The sequence below is a fragment of the Pocillopora damicornis genome, chromosome 6 (genome assembly GCF_964200805.1).
Source record: "Pocillopora damicornis chromosome 6, jaPocDami1.2, whole genome shotgun sequence".
NCBI classification, from domain to species: domain Eukaryota; kingdom Metazoa; phylum Cnidaria; class Anthozoa; order Scleractinia; family Pocilloporidae; genus Pocillopora; species Pocillopora damicornis.
In genome coordinates, this window is record NC_142675.1 from 21,495,767 (window position 1) to 21,518,733 (window position 22,967).

General features: G+C 38.4%; 2 protein-coding genes across 4 annotated transcripts; both read right to left on the reverse strand.

Moving 5' to 3' along the window:
- Positions 1 to 4,794, reverse strand: LOC113678667 (uncharacterized). The gene is made up of 2 exons (XM_027195567.2): positions 1,634 to 4,794; positions 1 to 883 (listed from the first exon to the last, which is right to left on the reverse strand). The coding sequence occupies exons 1-2, from the start codon at positions 4,770 to 4,772 to the stop codon at positions 855 to 857; spliced, it is 3,168 nt and encodes a 1,055-aa protein (XP_027051368.2). The 5' UTR covers positions 4,773 to 4,794; the 3' UTR covers positions 1 to 854.
- Positions 4,795 to 8,929: 4,135 nt separating this feature from the next.
- Positions 8,930 to 21,709, reverse strand: LOC113678696 (ATP-binding cassette sub-family G member 4). 3 transcript variants are annotated; one of them, XM_089210769.1, is made up of 13 exons: positions 21,513 to 21,709; positions 20,820 to 21,135; positions 17,396 to 17,470; positions 16,469 to 16,511; positions 15,405 to 15,537; positions 14,931 to 14,987; positions 14,331 to 14,600; positions 13,990 to 14,104; positions 13,366 to 13,583; positions 12,642 to 12,858; positions 12,296 to 12,396; positions 11,259 to 11,417; positions 8,930 to 10,846 (listed from the first exon to the last, which is right to left on the reverse strand). In XM_089210769.1, exons 2-13 carry the CDS (start codon positions 21,025 to 21,027, stop codon positions 10,481 to 10,483), a joined length of 1,962 nt encoding a protein of 653 aa, XP_089066895.1. In that variant the 5' UTR covers positions 21,028 to 21,135; positions 21,513 to 21,709; the 3' UTR covers positions 8,930 to 10,480. The 3 variants fall into 3 exon arrangements, with proteins under 3 accessions (XP_089066895.1, XP_089066894.1, XP_027051398.2); XM_089210768.1 differs by lacking the exon at positions 21,513 to 21,709 and adding an exon at positions 21,238 to 21,334; XM_027195597.2 differs by lacking the exon at positions 21,513 to 21,709 and having other exon boundaries at positions 20,820 to 21,323.
- Positions 21,710 to 22,967: the final 1,258 nt, after the last annotated feature.

The window sequence follows — 22,967 nt, forward strand, 5'->3', positions numbered from 1 at the left end:
TCATTACATTTAGGACTTTATTATATTTAGGACAGTTATTACATTTAGGTCTTCAAGTTACCATTTTAAACTTTTTGAACCATCTGTTGCATGTCCAAAACCCAAAACTTAGGATATCTAATGAACGCGGGTGCGTTTTGTGATTCATGAGCACAAGTGATGTCTTTTAATTAAAATGTCTTGACGAACTTGATGAGTAGAGTTGACTCAAAAAAATTTTCACGATAAACAAATTCGGTCCTAATAACAAGCTTTTCGACTTAAAAAAACTACTTATCATTTGCCATCCGGGCTGAAATAGTCCCAAAACTACCTAAAAGCTTCTTTCCAAAACACAAAAATCGTTTTTAGATTCATTCGTGGCTTGTAGATAAAGAGATCGACATCTAGAATTTGCAGTGGAAATTATCTGTGACGTTTCTGTAAGACATGCGGGAGCAGTCTATTAATTTACCATCGTACGAGTTGGATTTCTTTGTGCACAAGGTCAAGAGAGGAAATAAGGGTCCTCTAATTTCCTGTTGTCAAGATTTAATGCGGCGCATTCATTCAACCCTTGCGGAGTTTTACGGCGAGTTTTCTTCTAGTCTAGCGATTTCACTAGGGTACGTAAATACCTGGTCTTATGCTATCCTTAATGTGCAGTGAATTACAAGGCCTTACATATGTTTCTGTATAGATTGAATTTGAGAATTCAGTAAAAATTTCGCTAATAAATAATAATAATAATAATTACCACGGTTGATTAACACATTTACATATCTTTACAGTACCGTCCAACTATTAAGTAAAAAGTCTTCCTCTCGTTCCAAATCATCTTTAAGCAAACGGTCCGTCTTGCTTATTTACGCCGTTCAGATTAGTTGACTTTCCAAGGATGGGTCTACAAAAAAGAAGAAACTTCTTCAGTGAATTACCCCTTAAGAATCTTTGTCAGAAAAGTACTCCTTAGCCTCTCAAGCAATTTAGCCAACAGTAATGCCTTAAGTGTAAATAAGAACTAAAAAGGTAGCAAAGTATAGTCAAAGTATGTGCATGGATGGCTACCATTATAGAAAATTTAAACTTATTGAATTAGGGTACACATGAAAAATTCCGGCCTTGTCTGTCTGTTTCAGTGCTTCCCAACCATCCAATAAAAGGCTTCTCTTCCTCTGATAATAGATCTTGAAATTCCGCGCCAGGCTATTCACGGAAGCGATAAAATTTACCGAATTGAAACACCCTCATCCGTTCTCGGCTACAATTATAGGAGTACTTTTCGATTGAGTATCGTGAAACAAAGAAACAGAGAAATTGCCACAGCCGATCTGAACTGGTCGGTGTCAACGTCACCAAGCAGCCAACTAGGACTCCAATAACATTTGTGGAAACGACCGCGGGATTGGCTGAGAGGATAACACGAGTTTCCTGAACAAATTATAGAGCTTACTAGAAAAAACCTTTTGCAATCTCGGAATTATACTATCAACATTCAAATGAAAGCTGCGCACAGAAAATTTTGGCTTTCTTTACTTCACCTTTTTTCCCAATATTTCATTCTCTTGATTGAAGGCCCTCTTCACCGTGCTGCAAAAAGCATTTTAATCTAATATATTGATGCAACCAACTACTCTCTTCAAATAAAACTTACCCTTATTACCAAAGTCAAACGTGACGTCATCTCCAATCAGCATAAATGGAGCCCACTCAGAGACTTTGGTGTAGCCGTTATTTCTCATCCATTTCATGGCCTGGTGAAGAGATTCACTGGCGCTTTCTCCGCCAACGAGATGTTCGTAGAATCGTTGCATGAGCTGTTCTGTTGCTGTATCTGATATGGCCCATAATGCAACCAACACCGACCGAGCACCGGATCCTAAGAACGCTCGAGCGATTCCAATCACTCCTTCAGCTTTGATCTGTCCACTTCCACTGTGACAACAGCTGAGAACAACCAGTTTAGCTCTTACGTGAACTTGTGATATCTCAGCCATCGTCAACAGATAATCTTCTTCTTGCGGGGCGATATCAGGGCTGTCGGGAGTACGGATAGGGGAAAGGGCGATTTCTCCTCTTTCTGCATCACCATGTGCAGCAAAGTGTATCAGGCTCACTGATGTTATCTTCTCAAGAACTGCCCGCTTGGTCGCTTGCTCTCCTAACAAAGGCTTTACGCCGACCAGTCGTCCAACCATCTTTGCTTCCTTTCTTGCACAAGGTAATGAGGCGATGTGCTGAAAATATCCCTTGAACATGACCCAGTCAACTTTGGGATCACCCACGATCAGTGCATCAGTCCGACTGTGATAATCCACTGGACTATCTTGAATGAGCTTGAGCGTCATCAATGAGGGAACTACACGGATGCGACGGGTCTCCGATAAGAATTGCCCCTCCTTTTCACGCAGGGCAGCAAATGGAACTTTATATAAGCTGCTATGAGGTACAATGATGACTTCGGGTTCCACAAGGAAATCTGCAGCGTGGAAGATGAAGAGTTTGGAACTCATAGAAAGACTTGATTGGAAATCTGGAACAACTTCTTCATCATCTTCTTCGAGAAGTCTCAGATCTGTGAGGCTTCCCAGCTCATCTGAACTGTGTTGTGGCTCGATGACAAGAGGCAAAGATCGATCCTCACATTCCCATTTGGATTGCATGCCAAGGCACCGGAAACTTTTGGCAAAAAAATCACTCAAATTACTCTCTAATCGAGTGCCAAGAATTTCCTCACCCACTGTCGTTCTTTTGAAATGAATTTCTCCACTTGTTTTAAGGATCCATATGAAAAGGTCATCATCAGCAAATGAAATGTATAAAAATACACAGTCAGCTTCTTTTCTAACAATATTTTCAATCCCAATCCATGATTTCGGATTGGCTGAAATGTTTGTTTGAACAGAATATCTATCAGCCTGCAGGTCTGTCAGGCCTCTCGCCCGTCCCAGCTCTTCAACATAAAGAGCCTCTCGGGGATTGTTGTTCTCACAAAGAAGAGCACTACAGAACGTGTATGTATTAACGCCCTGAACCTCTAAGAAAGATGTTTTTAAATGATCGTCATTTCTAAGAGAAAGTCTTAGGTTTTCGTATGTTTCAAAACGTTGATAAAGATAACGTAGCGCTTCTATGTTGTTTCCCTGCCGCAAAATGGATATAGCGAGGCCATCTAAGCTATCTAACTCAATTTCACGGACCCCAATGTCTTTAGCGATTACCAGTGCCATCTCATAATGTTTTTCAGCGGCGGCATATTCTTCCAGACGTAGACACAGAAATCCAAGGCGGTTATACTCTCTTGCTTCTCCTTCTCTGTCGCCTAAATTAATTCTGATCGCAAGTGCTTTCTCACGATACTCTCTAGCCTTCACATATTCTCCGAGTGTGTAAAACAAAACCCCATGATCTCCGTAGACTTTTGCTTCTCCTTTTCTGTTTCCAATTTCAGTGTTAATTGCGAGTGATTTTGCCAAATATTCCTTAGTCTTCACAAAGTCCTTAAGTTCAAAAGACACAACCGCAAGGTTTTCATACTGATCTGCAGCTCCATGTCTACAGCCAGTTTCAGTTCTTATTGCAAGTGACTTCTCAATATGTTCCTTAGCCCTGATATATTCTCCCAAAGATTGAAACAAATTTCCTAAGTTTCCGTGATCTGCAGCTGCTCCTTCTCTGTCGCCAATTTCAACTCTAATCGCGAGTCCTTTTTCGTAACATTCTTTAGCGTTGGCGTATTCTCCAAGGGACTGAAATACGGCTCCAAGATTTCCGTAATTTGCAGCCTCTCCTCTTCTGTCACCAATTTCTCTTCTGATCGCTAGTGCTCTCTCGAGATATTCTTTAGTCTTTGTAAATTCGCTAAGCAACTGAAACAAATTCCCTAAGGCTTCGCAGTCTTCTGCTTCTCCCCTCCTGTCGCCTGTTACATTTCTAATCGCCAATGCTTTCTCGTAATATTCTTTCACCTTGTTACCTTCTCCAAGGTTGAAAAACATATTTCCTAAGCATCTGTAAAGACGTACTTCTTTATCGCTGTCGCAGATGTTTATTGCAATCGCAAGAGCTTTCTCATAGTATTCTCTAGCTCTGGTAACATCACCAAGCGAGTGAAACACATTTCCTAAGCTTGTGTAATCCGCTACTTCTCCACTCCTATCACCAATCTCAGTTCTGATCACAAGTGCTTTCTCGATGTATTCTTTAGCCTTGGCGTATTCGCCAAGATAGTAAAACATAACTCCTAAGTTTCCATAAGCCTTGGCCTCTCCGTCTTTGTCGCCAATTTCCTTTCTGATCGTAAGTGCTCTCTCGATGTAACTTTTAGCCTTTTTATATTCACTGAGCTCTAAAAGCAGTTTTCCAAATTCTCCACTGGTATCTGCTTCTTCTTTGCAGTCACCTGTTTGTACTGTCAAGTTGATCGCTTTTTCATAAAGTTCTTTCGCATCGACAAAATTGTTTAGTCTAGATGACATTCTTGCAATGGCCAAGGTAAATCCCACTGTTTCGAAGGGGTCAGCAAGACCGCGGTTTTTGAGGAAAATCTTTCTTGCATACAATGACGCATTTTGGGAATCAGAAATAAAATAGTATGCTTTAAACATCATAGAATAGATAAGTTTGTAAATTTCCCTTGCAATGTCATTTTCTTTTCCTTGCAAGCTGGCATTTAATAGCTTCAAAAATTCGTTGCCGAGCTCGATGGCTTTGTGAACTCGACCAGTGTTCATAAGAAAAAAGGCAACTCGTACACCTATGAGGGTCGTCCATATCCCGGTTAGAAGATCCATTACGGAGTCACTTGTAACTGTAAACAACTGAAAGAACACAGGAGAACTATGAGTTTTCATATCAAGACAAGCACAATATTTTAAAACATGGGGCTGAAGGCCAAAGGAAAGGAGGAGATTGAGTTAGCCAAAACAAGGAGGAGAATAGTTAAGAGCGAAAGGCAAGCAGCCGGCTAAAGATGATTGTCAAATCAAAAGATCAAGGCGGATGGAGGTAGAATGCCAAAGCTTCATGTGCCTCACAGCATGCCGTAACTGTGGGATAAGATACGGTATCAGAAACGGGGACATATCTCTTGATGAAAAGCACGGTCTTTACAGCGCTTCGCTTCACAGTTCCTCGAATTAAAACATGAAAACCTGGGAATTTTCATGGTTTCATTCAGGCGAACCTGTGGTCAGTTGTTTTTAGGCATTGTACTCCCACTTAGTCTGAAAACCGGAAGCATTTCTATACTGTTAATTTTACCCCGTTCAGTTTCGACGACATTTGCGGCTACTTGCATTGCATTCAGCCAAGAGATTGTAATGTCTTGATTCAGCATGCATCATTCGTAGCGAGGATAATTTTGGAACTGATGTTTAATTACCGTTCCCTGCGCATAAAAGAGACAACCGAACGATCTCTACAAGGATAAAAGCCTAAGTGATGTGACTAATGAAAGCTTCCGAAGGGAAATTTTAAAATTTTCATGCGCGAAGGGAGTTAAATTTTATATTAATACAGGTCTGTAGGAAAAATTTTTAACTGAGGGGATATCACAAACCTCTTCCCCCCTCAGCCCCCCCCCCCCCTCCCTACTCTTACGGCCCTGTAATACGTGCCTTATTTACTGGCTGAGCTGGCTGTCTTTTAGGCCAGTGTGGGTGGGGTCTTTGAAGAGAGAAGTGGGATACCAATAGACCTTAAACTTGTCCATACATGTATTGACAAATGCCTAAAATTGCAGTATATAATAAATGGAAACCAACTACCAGAAATTATTGTACGCGAGATCTCTTGCATCAGTTTTGAGATGAGAAAACATCCTGCATGGGTACCCGAATGCCATGATACCTTGGCCGGGCCTGTACTTTGTACTACTCGAGCTGCAGAGCGAGTGTGGACCCTGCTGTAGCGTGACTTCTTTTCTTTTTGCGTGACTTTCTCAGCAGAAAGAAAACATACATTTATGCAAATTAAGGAAACGGAAATGATGCGACTTCAGATCGATCGTTTGATCGGTTCGGTTTTCCTTGACTTTTACGCAATAAGTTTTATTTTGTTTCTTTTATCGATCTTTTTGGAGTTGGGATTAAAAAAAACATTTATATTCAACAGAAGCCTCTTGTGAGATTGAAGGTGAACCTCCTCGTACGATTTTCGAACTTTTGAGAGTAGAACCAAACATAAGTAGAAGCATGCACACATTTATCCTCCTTGAAAGTTATTTGCTCTCTCATGATTCATCGTTATCACAGTAGTCCACCTTCAGTCGCTTTTGATGTCTTTTGATTACGTCCTTTATCGCGATTTTTCAACCATGATCATTTAATATCATTATTCCGATAAATTCGTTTTCTACTCACGGTCAGGCGAGTCCTGATCAAAGAACCTAGAAATCCACGCATCAGGCGCTAAGGAGATAAAATACGCCTTTCACAGACATAATTACTGGGATACCTGTGGTAGCCCAGTCATAAACTGCCTTTGTTTTTTTGTCGTCTTTTTTTCTTTTTTTTTTTTTTTTTTTCCCTCCGCCACAAAATGGAATAATTGCGCAATAGTACCCAGAGGTCATTGGGCCCTCAACTGTGATCCAATGAGGTGTTCACATGCTGATCACGCGTGTTATCTTGATGATGATTGACGTTGTCATACACAGACAGGGCCGGGTCACATAACGAACACGAGATTTTGCTTATAAAACTCTTTGGTCAGTTGTTTTGTATTTCAACGTATTTGGATTGCGATCTCCTGGAGCATTATAGCGCAAACGCGCAAAATACTTACAGACGCATATACAAGTCGTATTAATCGCGGCTCATCCACACTGAAAGATGTTATTGAGCGGTAATCTGGAACGGATTGAGTCGCGAACGCTTGAAAGCCATGAAAGCCTTGAATGCCTTGTATGCTAAGTATGCCAATGTCTTGAAAAACGTTCACTTGTTGTAAAAAGCAAAATCTGAAATCTGAAACCAAACTGCATATACTCTATGCAATCTATTGAACAACGCTACTACCGTGAGACTGAAGAACATAACTATATGGGATGCAAACTGCTTGTGAAGAAAGACGACATGTTGGATTCACTTGATGGCAAGGAACGTAGCTACGATAACAGTACGAATGGTATTAATTTCACGATCAGAAAGGTGAATCTTATGTTTGTTTTCATTGTAGTTGTATGGATATTCTTTTTTAATAAATACGTGATCCAAAACCCTGTGTTTTTTTGTGTATAATGTTGTTATATTAAATATTGTTTACGCAATTGTCTTGTCACAAGCGGCCCAAGCTCACGTCTCGAGAAAAAGCCAACGATCAATTCATGAACGCGTCACGCGTTGTGTGACTCGGTGTTAAGTTACGAGAGGAACTGCACGTTATAAGGAATAGTACAGGGAACGAAGTATGGTCGATTTACAACGATGCATATTTCGAAATATGAACATTTTTCTCGTAAAATCAATAAAACTTACTCATACCCTGTGTATCCGTTGTATTTTCTGGCGATTTCTGCCGTTTTAAGCTTGCTTTACCATCACTGTTGTTCACATCATCTACTTTTATCACGTTGATAAAATCTGTACAGACATTACACCAACCAACTCGCGCGCAAAGTAAGAAGACTATATTGAAGGCTTGAAATAATATTGCGATCGATTTTCATCAAGAAATGGGCCAGGAATATTCCACAATAGTGCAAATAATCGTGAAGGCGGATTGTAGAAAAGCGATTGCGTGAAGCTCGGTAAGCTGTAAGATGGCATGTTATTATATACCAGACGTAAAAACTCTTCAGATTCTTAGTCTGCATTTTGTACACACTCTACAGTCTGCAGTCTATATTTTGTATCCGGTCTGCAGTCTGCTGTCTGCATTTTGTACTAACAGGTATCCGTGGCACCAATACAGTTTATTTTTGGTTACATTTATTGGCAAAACACACATAATCTACCACAAAATACCTGTGAGTGAGGTAATTCGACAATTTCGTTCTTTCCCACATTAATATTCTTCTCTCCTTTTGTAAGAATGTAGACATCTCTCATAATGTTTCAAGTGATCCACCCACCCTACAAAAAAGTAACTCTTGCATGCATAGCATGCCTATGTTTTGAAATAGGTGTATGCCCTTGGCCAGACTTGGGCGCACTATTTCAGTGTACTAGTCCGACACCCGTAGTATCACAACACTTGATTCCAAGGATCCAGTACCATCCAGGTATCCCAGTTACCCTGCTCACAGGGTCTAGTTATTTGCATGATTTATCGTTTTGCGAGATTCGATGACTAATTAAGATCTCAATTGATCGAACAATCGGTATCTTTCCGATCGGAAGAATCCTTTTGGCGCTAAGAGTTAATTAGGCTCAATTTACTTCAGTTAGACCAATTATTTGCCGGCGGTCGGCGACCACAGTCATCATAAATGGAACCCGAGCTGAACGAGAAACAGAAAGCTGCAGAAAATGCTCAGTAGTGACCTAATAAATACGACTTACCAAGTGGTCCGAGTCTAACCTCCGAAGAATAAATTTTGTTAAACGGGCAATGTCTGCAATGTCATGTTGAATCTCATTACCAGGTCCTTTTTCACTCAGACTCGACGGGGGAGGACTAGGTAAAAGACTAGATTTCTTGATTAGGATGATCCCTTGGGGTGGAGAAGACTGTATGAGGGTCTATGTATCGGCCAATCAGAGGAGGCTCTTCTCAAAAAAGCCTTGAAGGTCCAGCGTTTATTTTTGGGGCGGTGTTTAGCCGAGAAAATAGGGCAGGTGCGATAGTTTTTCAAACTAAAGGTTGTTATGAAAACGAGTGCGCTGTGACGCCACCATAATTTCTTACTAGCGACAATTTACTAACGACGATTTTTTTGGCGAAATTTTACCCGCAATCCGCTACGTAAACATACCACCAACCAACGATTAAATTCTCCCTACATGAATTGCGAGGAAATCAACTTTAATAACATACCGGTATTCACAAAATGTATAGTGCAAATACTAGATAGCTTCTTTTAAATCTAAACAGTTGTTTTTCTATGAAAATATTTTACATTGACAACGATTTGGAAATTTTCACTTCACAACACTCAAGTATCAAGATTTTCCCGATGTGCGAGATCCACCTCGAGAATCTTCTCAACTTCAGCCTTGTAATCCATATCCATTTCTTGATCATGTATTACCCCAAAGTGATGCAAAGCTTCTCGATACATTTACCTTTTTTTTCGATAGCCCGCGTAAATTTAAAGTAATACAATAAGACATGGAAAACACCACCATTTCCATAATATAAAATTTATAAATATTTATATTAATTATTTCATGAGATATAAGATTACTGAACAATACCTTCTTACTAATCAACACCCCCCTCTGACAATCGCCTAATAACTGGAAACTATATTGGTCGCTTTTTTTTTGAGCGGAAGGCCGACAAATTAAAAAAAAAACGACAAGTGTGTTTTCAATCGACTTAGTACCTATCCTTTTGTCTGTTACAAAGGAAATTAGGAAAAATATTGGAAATAGGAGCAAAGCTCTGAAGGAAAAGGGTTGAAGAGACAAGAGCTTGGTGAAAGATGTGAAACTCAGAAAGTATCACACACGACTAGTTTAAAAACAAATCGAGTGACCAGGATAGAGCTGGAACACAACTGAATATACAGGTGTGTTTAAGTGGTTAGTTTCACAGAGGTTGAATGGTCCAGCCACTCTATCAAAAGAATCTTTTAAAAACTTTAGGAGACCAAACTGCAGAAGCGAAACAAGAAAATTCAAAGGAAAGACCCGCTACCTTTTCATCTCTCTGTCCCCTTACTACATGTTTTCCCCAAAAGCCAAAAAAAATTCTGAAGAAATACAATGTTATGAAGTACTTTTGGTCAATCCTTGAGGCCAGGTTGGATTGAGAGAGAAAAAAGCTGAAAGGAAAAAAGTGGAAAAATGTAAAAGGGCCTTTCTATTCCGACGAATCCTTCATCTCTCCCCCCCACCACCACCCCCAAACCAAAAAAAAATAAAAAATAATATTCAGAGATTCTTTGGGCGCTAGGTGGACAAAGAAGGTCGTCCCCAACAGCTGCGATACTCTGGGTCAGCCCAAAGAATTGTCATATCTGGTCGGTATCGTTTGGGCTCCGGGTATGAGATTCCCGTAAATTTGATTAAATACGTTCTCCACATAGCAGAGCCTTTTTTTTTTTAGCATATATTAAAAACACGTAATGATTGTTTAATTTTATGAATGAGTGAAGGATCCCTAAAACGCGAACCCCAATACGTAGCTCACGATGACTTTAAAAATAACGCTCTTAATTTTCTTTGCCATTTCCAAGTTCACCACAATCCCACTCAACTCGATTTACTAGAAGCCCACGTATAACTGATCAGCGGTCACCGCAAGCTCGCTCACGAACAGTCAAAAACTTGTCAAGATGGCGTCCAAGATGACAACAACTCCAAACGCAATCGTCCAGAACACCACAACTTTGCTAATGATACGACTTCACTTTGTACCGTAACACTAAATAAGCCGCTAATCTCAAAATAATGAAGAAAAGGGAGAGGACGAGGCAATCGAAATAAACCTTCGCGCCTTCTAAATACAGGGCATTTTCTTCCACATCCATAGACGCCAAAACTTCTTCACTGTTCGTAAATATACATCGTCTGTCCTTGCATTCTAAAGGTCCTCTTTTATTGCCATATATGGCCACCACCGTTCCCTCCCAGCTGTACCGCGCGTAGGAAACGTATGTGAGCCACTGCATGTACTTTGGAATGGTATCAAAGTTAACGAAGAAACCGCTGAACAGTAAGACAGGGATACCAGTCACTGGAGCGACGTAGACCGCAGTCTATGACAGGAAATAAAACGATAAGACATTTTTAACTGCCCATAAAAAATATGCAATCAGTTGAAAGGTGGTAAAACGCTCTGAACGACAGCAAGCGTAAGACACATATCAAGCCAACAAAAATCGCAAGAAAAAAATAAAACAAATTAAAAAAAATAACGGAACACTTGTGACCTACGCAGCGGTTAATGCAGAGACAGAAAAAATATTTGCGTATAGCGGATAACGTAAAAACGACAAACAACACGAGAAACTTAAGACTGGTGTCGTAGACAAAGGCAAAAAAAGAGTCAATCAGAGGAGGGCTCAGGAAAATTCGTAGGCAGTAGAATATGCTGAAAAAAAAACCAGAGGATTTAAAATGTATGAGAAGGAGAACAACTTTATGTTACGTTTAAGTGTCACAACTCACCGGAAGACTGGGCGCGACCGTCCCTATTAAGAGCCCAATGGATTGCGCTACAAGACATGTCAGTATCGTGACGGCTACAAACTGAGTGTAACGTAATCCTTCGTTTGGTTGATCTGTCATGAAGTATACTATTGTACAGTAAATCACTGGAAACAAGATCTGCAAACAAAACAGGAATTTACAATTTGTTGAAACTGGCTCCCCACAGATAGTTTGTCCACAGCCGTTTGATTAAAATTGAGGAAAAAAGCACGAGAGTGACAGCTATTTCCCCCGACATCCCCTCCCTATTCCAACTCCCGTGCGTTTACGTTGGTTACATCCCCAGAGGATTTTATTACAATCGCGCTCTAGAAGATAATCTTGGAGACAAAAAGGGGCCTAAGAACAGGCTACCCTACAATTTACTCAATTCGAATGAGTAAATAGTTTGTAGGCTTGTCCAGATGCAACCATCAACTCACCTTTTTGATAAAGTATTAACTTTTCCGGGTTGTTGCTACGGGGCTAAATCAAATTTAAAGCCGTTTTCCTGGCCAACATTACGCACATGACGTACTGACTTAAACCCAGAGTTTGACCAGTTATTACCAACAATCCTTCAAGGCCAGGCCCTGGTTGTTCAAAGGCTGAATCACACCAAGCCAGCGAAAACACTGTCCACTTGATAAATTTCTATCTCGTGGATAGCGCAGAATGTTTGGTTGACACTTATTCACTGGACTGCGATTGATCCGTTGGATAGCACTATCCACCCTTTGAAAAACTGGACCCAGACGCATAAGTGAAGTCATCACAGGCAATTATTTTTTCAACACCACACAAAATAGAACTTACGTTTTCGTGCGTGCATCAGTTGATTAGGAGACGTAAATTGTGGTAAGGATAATAACGAAACTCGCCTAGAGCCGCTTATTTTTCAGACCAATTTTTGACACCATCTGTGATTTGACACTCAGCAGACCCACAGCAAAATGAGAACTGATTATCAATCGCGTGTGAACCAGTTTCTTTTTAAAGTTTTCAACTATCCTTACCTGTAAGGGAACGTCCGCCATTGTATTTGCTAGGTAGTAAGACTTGAGGCTATACCAGTTGTTCAAATGCTCTCGAATAAACACTAGTTTTTCCATGGGGACTGAATTAGAAAAAAAGGGAAAGAGTAAAATTATTTCGGTACTTGACTTAGTAAACGGTATGAGTCCCAACCCTCCTCACATCAAGCACTCCACTGCCTCTGCGTTTTATGCATGTTGTAAGGAGTGAAACGCTGCAAAACAAACAAACAAACAAAAACCAAGAGAACAAAACAGAACTGTAAATACTCCGAAACTGAAGCATTTAGAAACCAAAATCAAGTTACAAGGATCTTGCTTCCCTTACATGTTAACACAGTGGGCATAAGAGATGTGAACATGAGGAACAGAAGCGAGAAAAACAAGCAGCCAGTGTTGTTGAAGACTTTACTGCCGTCATTACCAATGCCGTGATACAGGAGTCCAATGAGAAGGCCGACGGATGCTGTGGACACGAAACGTAGGTGAGTAAAAATACGATCCCTGAAGATGGACTGTGCGGCTCTTTTGAACAACACCAGGAACTGTAGACAAAAGAAGATTAAAAATTAAGCATCTTGGCAGAAGAAAAAAGCTGCCCTTAACTAAGCAAATTCACTTCTCAGGGAACAATCCAAACTCTGTTGGCAACCAAGAGAGATAACAGAACATTTTCTGATTTGAAAAACACTTCTTTCTCTCTGTTCGCGGGTTTACCGCTCTCAATTCGTCTGTGTTACGGTATTAAGCTTACTTACACCGATTTTGACACTTTAAAAATCATAAATTATGTGTTCACACCACGCCGAATCAGTTCACAATGGTAACTTAAACCCTAGGATTGACCCAAAATCTAATTTCTCCTTACAATATCACCCCCGAATCACACATTAAGGTCATGAGAACATAGGAATGATCATGAACCCATGAAATTCTTGATGGTTAAGCAAATTCTCCTCGTTAGCACCTTAGGAAATGAATAGAGAACAGTATGGAGAATATGCATACTGATGTTAAGGTGTAATGGGTTGAGATATAATCACTCTAAGCACCTGGGTGGTTTGACTTGCAGCATGTATTATGCTATCAGTACTGGTCTTGACATTACAGTTTGGTAGTATTGACACCACCATGTTTCTTGAATCATAGCTACTGCTGGTACTACTGGTCAGGCTCTTTTTCTGCGTCTCTGCCTCTTCACGCGCCTTCCAGGCCTTCACTAGCCTGGGTATCACGTTCTCGCCATACTCCCCAGACGCTACTTCTATAACTAAAACAATAAAACAACAAAGATGAGGAGAACTGACATCTTCGCTGCTCAGAAATGAGCCCGCGCTTCTTTCCCGAAGTTCCTTCTCAAAAAGTTCGGAGAACAGGAGCTCTAAAATTAGTCAAGAAATATGTCGTACGCTCTACCAATCAGAAGACATAAAAACATCGAAGAGAGCCAAAGAGGAGTCGAACTTTCCCTGGAGCGGGAATATACGAGTGAGAAAGTCACGATTGGATCAATTTTGCTTTTGAGTGGTCGCGAAATAAACCAAATCCAAATTCATACCAGAAAACTTTTGGATCCGCAATTTATCTATGACACTAGCGAGAGAAAAACGAAGAAACAAAATAAAACAAATAAACAAAGGAGACAAAAAAGCGCTCGAGCTCAAGCAAGTACTTACTGTAGTCTGCAGGATTGTGGTACTTGGGACATTCCAGACCTTCAGAAGCCAAGTAAGGTATGAGATCTTGTACAGTGCCTTGGAACAAGCAGTTACCCTCTGCCAAAATGTACAACTGAAATACACATGGAGGGAAATTTTAATAAAAATACCCTGACCATTCTGTAAAAAAGATCTTCCCTTTCTTCTCAATTGAACCGAATTTTTTTTTAAAGTTTTCAAATTTTATAAGCAATTTTCATTGTTTAAATAAGAAGAAAAAAAAATTGAGGGCTCTCCACAATTGACACCAGGGCAAAGTTGAATAGGGCAAGTATGAGGTCAGTACAGGGTCAGCTCACCTTATCAAACATTTCAAACAGTTTTGCACTTGGTTGATGAATGGTACACACCACAGTCCTCCCACCATGAGCAAGTGTTCTCATGAGGCTGATACACTGAAATGCGGATGAACTATCCAGACCACTAGTTGGCTCATCTAGAAAAATCAATGGTGGATTGTTCACCAATTCCAGTGCTATTGCAAGCCGTTTTCTCTGTCCTCCAGATATCTCATTCAGCCTTGTGTCAGCAGTCTCTGTAAGGCCCAGGTTCAATAGGATTTCATTGATCTGGAAAACAAATAGGAACAATTCAAATGCTTATGTACACTAACAAACAAACCTCTATCACAGAGGTCATGGGTTCAAATCCCACACAGGCCTGAATTTTTTTCAGGTCCTATTTTCAACTATTCATTTCAGTAGTGTTTTTAGCTGCGAGGAGCTCTTAATTTCATCTCTCCACTGCAGTGCAAATATATGAATTTCATATATCTAAAATCATCAAACTGATAATTATTAGAGACTGATGAGTTTAAGATTTGGAAAGATCTGGTTTCTGTTTCCCTAAATTTTACAACCAGTTTTTTTAAGACCATAATTGGAAGTCAATTAACTTACAACTCTTTCTTTTTCTTCAAGGGATAAAGATTCTCTGAGATGTAAATTTGCAGACACCTGTAGGAAAATGAGAATATCAATAAAATACATGTTTTACAAACAGTCCTTGTATCAACTTCAAGTTCAGTTGACTGCAGTTTACAGCTGCTGGAAGGCCATAATATCTAACTGCTAGCCTATTTTAGTCCTTTAATCTTACTTAACTTATTGAAAGTTGGTCAATTGGTTGTCTGTCTAAGCATTGTCATGGCTTCCCAAAATGTTAGACAAGACTTTTCCACTAGAAAAAATAACTTCTGCCAGTCAACCAACCAAATGCTATTATCGTAATAAATCCCCTTGATGGTTTAAAACAAAGTAGGAGCCAACATCTTTCTAATTGCTCTATGCAACTTGCCAAATATCCACAAGTAATATAAGTTAAACCATAGAATAGGGTTTATTTTTTGATTCTTAAAACAAAAACAATCTTACCATCATGGATTCCATGACAGTGAGATGTGGCAAGAGCACATCATCTTGCATGATGTAACAAGACATTTTGCGGAACTGCCGCAAGTTTCTCTCCACGCCATTGACCAGTACTTGGCCATTTGCGTCTTTGGTTCTGATGAAAAAGTTGGATCAGTGGTTTTCAGGTGCTCTTTATACTTATCAAAAATAATTTGCAAAATAAGTAGAGTTGAAACCTAACATTCACTGTCCAAGCCTTAATTACCTTCAAGATCTTAATGTACCTTCAACTCTAAATTAATAAAGAAAGCTAGTTTTAACAAACTTAATGCACCTTCACCTCTAAGTTAACAAAGTCAGAAAGAGAGAGAAACTTCTCTCTCTTCTATCATATATTTTTTTCAACATTAACTCTTTATGCAGAAAGACTAACGCGTAACTTCTCCATTTAATATCCATACATCATCCAAAAATACAGAGAGAAAAATATGAGAAAACTTGAACTTATCAGGTAAAAGTTGCCATGTTTATCTAACCCTGAATGCAAATGGAAAAGGAAATGTGTGACTGCAAGAGAGGAGAGTTAACAATCAGATCGTAAGAGTTTAAGGGCTAACTAGTTTAAACAAACTGCTCTCATCTGTCCAATTTTCCACAATAAAAGAAGATATTCCCCAGAATGGAAGGTGTAAACATTCAACTTGGCAATAACCAGGCAGCAATTTTTCAAACTTCAATTCAGAGGAAAACATCTTGACATAATTTATGCAAATACAGGTAGATACAAATTGAAGATAACTTGGCTCAGTGCAAAGAAGCCTGCTGAGTAAAGCTGCTTCACATCAAAATAATCATTGATGACAAAAACTGATGTTTGCTCAAAAACAACTCTCTTTGTTGTGGCATTACCAATTTTTTCAACTGTAACAATACAGTTAAGTTTATTACATCTGAAATTTAGAAATAGTGACTACTTTTGGCAAAAATGTTTGCAGCTGCTCTAGAGTCTTACCTTGAACTTCGCAAATTTATTCTGAATTTCGTAATAACAACATTGTAAATTATAAATTATGACAGATATGCACCTGTATCCTGCTAAAATATTTATCAGTGTGGACTTCCCAGCTCCTAAAGGAAGACAAAATACAGCATACCATTAACACATGGAAATAAAATTGTACAGTTTAAGCTAAAGTTGCAATGAAAGTTAACCACTTCTAGCATTACACAATTTAGCCAAATTTCCCCTTTAACACCAAAGAAAGTCAGCCTCATTCCAAGATGAATCATGGTGAATTTAGGAAAGGTGCAAAGTATCACTAACTCATGGCAACTTTTTCCACAAAATTTATTCTTTAGGCAGGAGCATATGTATTATTCACTTCTTTATAAAATTGCCAAGTTTGGGTTCTCATCTTTTCTCGACTTTGCAAGATAATCCAATGAAACTTAATATACAAATTGGCAAAACACCACATTTAATTGATGTAGAAACTGAGATGGCTTTGAGATTAATTCCGAGAACAACTGTAAAAGTTACAGGTGAAAAAAATGAAAAGGGAGCTTTCCACTTTTTCAGAGTAGCATATCCAGTAATTAGGCCCTGCAAGCAACATCTTCCCATTTTCACTTAACCCTTTAACTCTTGTAAGTGACCAAGAAAAAATTTCTCCTCACAATGTCAGTACAATATCTAGAAGACAGGTGATAAGAATGAAGAAAAATATCAACTAGGGGATCATTAGTTGATCCAATAACAAATTCTCCAAATGAACCAGGAATGTATGGAAGGCACTTTGGAGAATTACCACTAAGATCATAGGAAGGAAAGCATCAAGTAGAGCAGGGTAGAAGATGCAAGAAGGCACAACCAGAGCCAAAAATTGTAATTAAGTACAAATTGAAAGTATGCATTAGCGATGTGTGAGCCTCTTTTTCAATTGTCTGACTGCTCGGGTCACAAAGTTAATCAGTCAGTTAATCGTTTAATATCTATTTCCCTGTTTACATACCTGAGGGACCAAGGACAGCAACAAGTTCTCCACTCTTAAACTCTCCTGACACCCCATGAACAATTGTCTTTTGCTCTACAAAACAAATAGGGGTAGAAAAACTTTTTACATTGAAATATAATTCTACAGTAGTCTTGGTTTAGACCTTCAACACTTCAAGAGCTGAATGCAACACATTGAGTGGCAATCAACAACAGCTTGAAATTTGAAAGAATGCCGAATCTTATTGTAGTCAGGCCTACTGTCAGAACTACAAGTATTGATCATATCATGTTATTGGTTCAACAGGAAAAATGTTTCTATTGTATGTTTTTTTTCAGTTTTCTTTTATCAAATATATTTCATTTTCTCTTTGATTTTTTTTTTAACATAATTTTACTTTGTTTGGTTAATCCATGGAAGTTTGACCGTCTTTTTTTCATTTATTTGCTTTGTTTGGTTAATCCATGGAAGTTTGACCGTCTTTTTTCATTTATTTCAGGTTTGAATTGATTACATTGTTAAGTCAACATCAATTACATTTACTTCTACTGTTTGGCTTCCATCAAGTCGAACAATGCTCCAATCACAGAAAAAGACACAGCTTATCCAAAACTACTTGGCCATTACTACTCAACTTAGCTTCTGTTTGGAAGGTCACATAGCAAAGAATCATCCAGAGATTAGATGGTTTAGAGGAAATCTTTTAATCAGCACAATCAGCAACAAAAAGTTATTACTGATGAGAATTTCAACAGATGAGTTGTAATTTGCTACCTTTAAATATTTCTTAATTTTTAAGATTAAACTCTCAAGGGGTAAGGATAGGAAGTATCATTTTTCACTCAGCTTGCAAACATGTGACAGGACACTTACATTCATGTGCCAGATTTGACTATTTATAAAATTTTCCAAAGGTCAAGAGGTCTTGAAAATGGACATTAAAATACCACACACATACCACATATATTTCTAGTCCATATTTGTGACTAAATATAATTTCATGGAGGAATGTTGTAACTGTATGTCTTTCAAAAGTGATGAAATGACATTCAAACCAAAGATCTGTTCTGAATCATGTATATAATAAAAAAGCTATGGACTTCAACTAAACTCCACAATTACTGTGCATGGCTAAAGTTAACTTGATTTCCTAGCTAAAACTGGTTTTTCCTGTTTTAAATCAGCTGTCACGTGCAAGGACAGCAGGCTTGCATGATTCTGGACTTGTACAATCGCACCACACAAAAAGTATTCAAAGGTCATAATTTCAATTGACTTGTAAATACATGTAGTTAGGCAGTTAAGTCAGATATAACAGTGGACATACACAGTTTAAAAGCTGCTGGTTACTACCAACCCTTCATGAATTATGCAGCTATTATGTAACTCAGTGTAACTGTTAAACCAAGTAATGAAATAGAGTTTGAGTGTCACATCACACAATAAAAGTTAACATGGAAGAGGAAACGAGGTATTAACAAGCAGGATTAGTGGTCAAACTTCTGTCTTCCATGGATACTTCCGACAGATGTTCCAGCTAAATCCAATTCTACAGGATCAATCCAGCCACAAACATGCAGAATTGGCGTGTACTTCTGTTACCTCCTGTCAATCAGTAAGTCTGTCCCAACAGGATATAACAACATCAAGTGCTTGCACATGCAAAGTAATTCAATATAAGTAGGAGTGCTAGAACAAATAAGACATCTTCCTGGGTGTAATTTTTTTGAAAAAGTTTAATGTTTATCTATACATAATTAGGTAATAATGGAAATTTGTTTAGACTTGAAAAAAATCCTGGTGGCACTTTGCACAATAATCTGGAATATGTTATTTGAATGATCTCATATCAAGATTAAATATTCAGAGAATGTAAAGCATAATCAGTAGTATTACCTTCTCAAACATCTGAGAAGTAATTTCATTATTAAATTTACATTATTTACAAAAATGCTTTAAGCTCTGTGACTTTAATGTGAGATTATTTAAAATTCTAGTACGTTTTGGGTCTATCAAAGAAGCAGAGTATCACTGTTTTTTTCTGGAAACCTCGAAAACAACAGAGGCAACTTGCACTTAAGGTCAACATCGTGCACAGACTTTCCTGTTATATTACACCGCGGTTAAGTATGAAGGTCAGTTTTCCTGACAACAAATATACTTAAATACGACTGGATGAACTGAATGTTTTTGGGTTTGAGCGCCAAGACCTTTCAGTAAAAGACACGTTATTTCAATTGCTTATGTTTCTTTTTTGCTTCGAATATGTTTATCCAAACAGGGGCTTTACGAACACTTAATCAGTCCTTTTTAGCTTCTGATTTCACGAAAGTAAAATACATCAATAAAAGTTTGCCCTTTTCTCAGGCAACCAAAAATTGTATATTAATCATTTAAAATTGTATAAATTGAAATTAAATCTCGGGCTGTAACCAAAAGAAATTGTATTATTTTTCTTGTTTTTGTGCCTGAACGGAACGCGAATTTTACATGGTTTTCGTTGCTAAAATCTTTGAAAATTAAGCGGACGAACGACTTGAAACAAAGGAGTATCAAATGCTCTAAAATAGTCAACAAAAATAATTCAAATAATGCAGGAAAGTTGACTTGACTGATTGGAGAAAAGATACGTTTAGAACGATTCATGCGCTAAAACTTTTAGGAAAAATAAATAAGCATCAGGGGAAACCCACTAGCTAGACCCACGCCTGGAAAAAGTCTACAGGTACTAAAACTTTTCCCGTTGTGATGTGATGTCGTTATGGAATATTTCTTCTTCGAAAATCCTTTTTTATTTGTAAAAGAAACTGTAATGAACACGATTGATGCCGGGAAAAATTTTTCTAAAAATTGAAAAGAAATTCTCCCAGCTTGAAAACGAAAGCCAGAAAACTGTTTACCATAATAAGGTATTTCCAATGTTTGTTGCACAACTGTGAAGTGCTCTCTTTCAGGAGAAGCCAAAACACGATTCTCGATTTCAGGGAAAATTCACCGAAAAATTAATCAGAGTAAAAGATATTACAGAAGGCAGATATATATATTTCATGATTACAGGCACGCCGGGCTAAATTCAGACAAATTCTTAACAACGTTTTGTCTTCCTTTGTCGGCCATAATGTGACCGTGTCGAGTTGTTATGCTCGTCAAGCCTGAACGAAAGTCTTAAAGAAAGACTTCTTTCTGCAAATATTATAATTTTTTGATTCAAAATTTACGTATTTAAGATGAAGCTCTTGAAGACACATTATTAAATTTAGGGTCTGAGATTAGTCTTCTTTCTAGAAGGGTTTTCGTCAACATCTTCCTCCTCGTTTAATTTCGCTTTCGGTTTCCTAATCGAGTCCGCACTCAAAGAATCACCCAGAGAGATCTAGATTTTCTGCAAGCTTTCAGCAATGAATGTTGCTTGTGTTCGCTTGGAAAATATGTTTCCTCTTACCTTGTCGACCCAGCTTTACACTGTAAGTAACATCGTTGAATTCTAGATCGACTCGCTGTCTCGGTCGCTGCCAAAAACTTAACCGTTCGAGGTATTCCCCGGCTTCGAGCATCGAATCCTTGCTATCCACGGAACTCGCATCCTCTCCTGAACAGCATTTTACCGCCGTTTTGTAGTTCTCGGCTCGTCCAGTGATAAAATTTTCCATTTACTTTGCCCACTTGCAATTCCTGGGTATATTGTTTCTCAAATTATTCTTTTCCTTGAATCATGTGAGACCTCCTTTGTGCTTGTCTACGTCGACTCAAAGTCCAACCTGTGTAATTAATTAATAATTTATAAGTCACATTTTCGGCGCAAATGTCTAATTTTCTCTGTATCTCGGCAAACTTGCGGTTGGATAGAACAGGTTACGAACCACCAGTATTGTAAGGGTTCCTGCCAGAAGGTTCTCCTTTAGAAATTGAAATTATGCAGATTTCCTGTGCGAGGTCAAGTCAAGCTACTTTAATTGCAGAACGGATTGTTACGTCACAAACTTCTGGACAAATTTCCAGCGTAACAAAATATCGCTAATAGCATTATCGCTCTTGTTTTCGCGGAGTAGCTGCAAGGAGAGGCTTAAAGTTCACAGCCGTAATAAAACAGCACCGAATTCTTTATTGAAAGGGCTTGCTAGAGGAATCTACTTACGGGCCAATTTTACGCTCTGTATCGTCTTCAATCGAAACATGTTTTTTCACAACATTGAAGGAAAGTCCTGCTCAACATCACATATCGTCAATCGAGACGATTTAATTTAATTCATGGCCCACCGTTGTTCAAAAGACTTTAAAAATTATTATAACAACAAAAAAGAACTTGAGACGGCCTCCCACATTTTTGGAACCGGAGATATTGTGTTTATTTTCAGTAATATTCCACGTGGCGAATACGCACAATAGATATCAGCCGAGTTACTCAAATGGTCAACTACGACCGATCAAGATCATGCAAAAATCACGAATTTTAATCAAGCAACGAATTTCCTCCAAAAAGATAGCCTGAATAGCCACAAAATAAAATTACTTACTAGCCCTGTTGTAACTTGAACTCGTTGACCGTGAAATAATTGAATTCCTCACATTAATTGATTCTATGATTCACATCATTCTTAGGCTCTCACCAAGTCTTCTAACTGATTAATGTGAATAATAAGTAAAATTGCCCTTCAGTAATCTGAAATACTTCAGAGCAAGATGTCTTGATTCAAAATAATTTTTGGTTATTGGACCTTAAATTAAGGTATTGATCACATGTTGCAAAGAAAAATATTCAAAAATATGGTAAAATGAATTTCCAACTCCAGGCTGAGATAATAAATAAATGAAATGATAAACATCAGATGTTGCAAAGAAAAATATTGAAAAATATGGTAAAGTGAATTTCCAACTCCAGGCTGAAATAATAAATAAATGATATTGATCTTCCGGACAGATAAATGGAAAGAGCATGCATATCAAACATTATTTTCAATTTCTCACTTTCTCTATCTTCTTTTTTTACCTCCTTACACCCTAACATATCAGTATCAATATTCTCCACACTCTCCTCTCTTCATCTTCTTTGATACAGACAAGGAGAATTTATTCAACACTCACAGCTTCTTTGGCTGGCAATCGGTACCTTTATTCTCATCACAGATCTTGATTAATGAGGGAGGGCATTCGGATTTTCTGTTTCGCACTGTTGGCTGTTTTTAGATCGGTTTTTCAGTTTTGGGCCAAAAAACTGTGGTTTTTCAGTGTAAGTGTGTATTGCAGTTGGCAGATTTTCTGTTTTTCAGCATTTGTCTTTTGGTTTTCATAAATATCACCAGTGAGTTTTTGGATTTGGTATCTGATGCGGTTTTTGGTTTTTCCTATTTGGGTTCCTGTTTCTCCTCTATTTTAGCAGCAATTATGCACCTCCACTGATCTGGAATAGCCACAAAACCTCTGCATGTTCCACTTGTCACTGACTGTATTGGATTAATTAGGGTTTTGATAACTGGGATGTGAAAATTTATTGGTTTAGATGGTTTGGTGAGTGGTTTTTGGTTTTGATAGAATTTTCTGTGGTTTTAGGGTTTTGAATGATTTTTTGTACAGTTTTTACAGTTTTATGGTT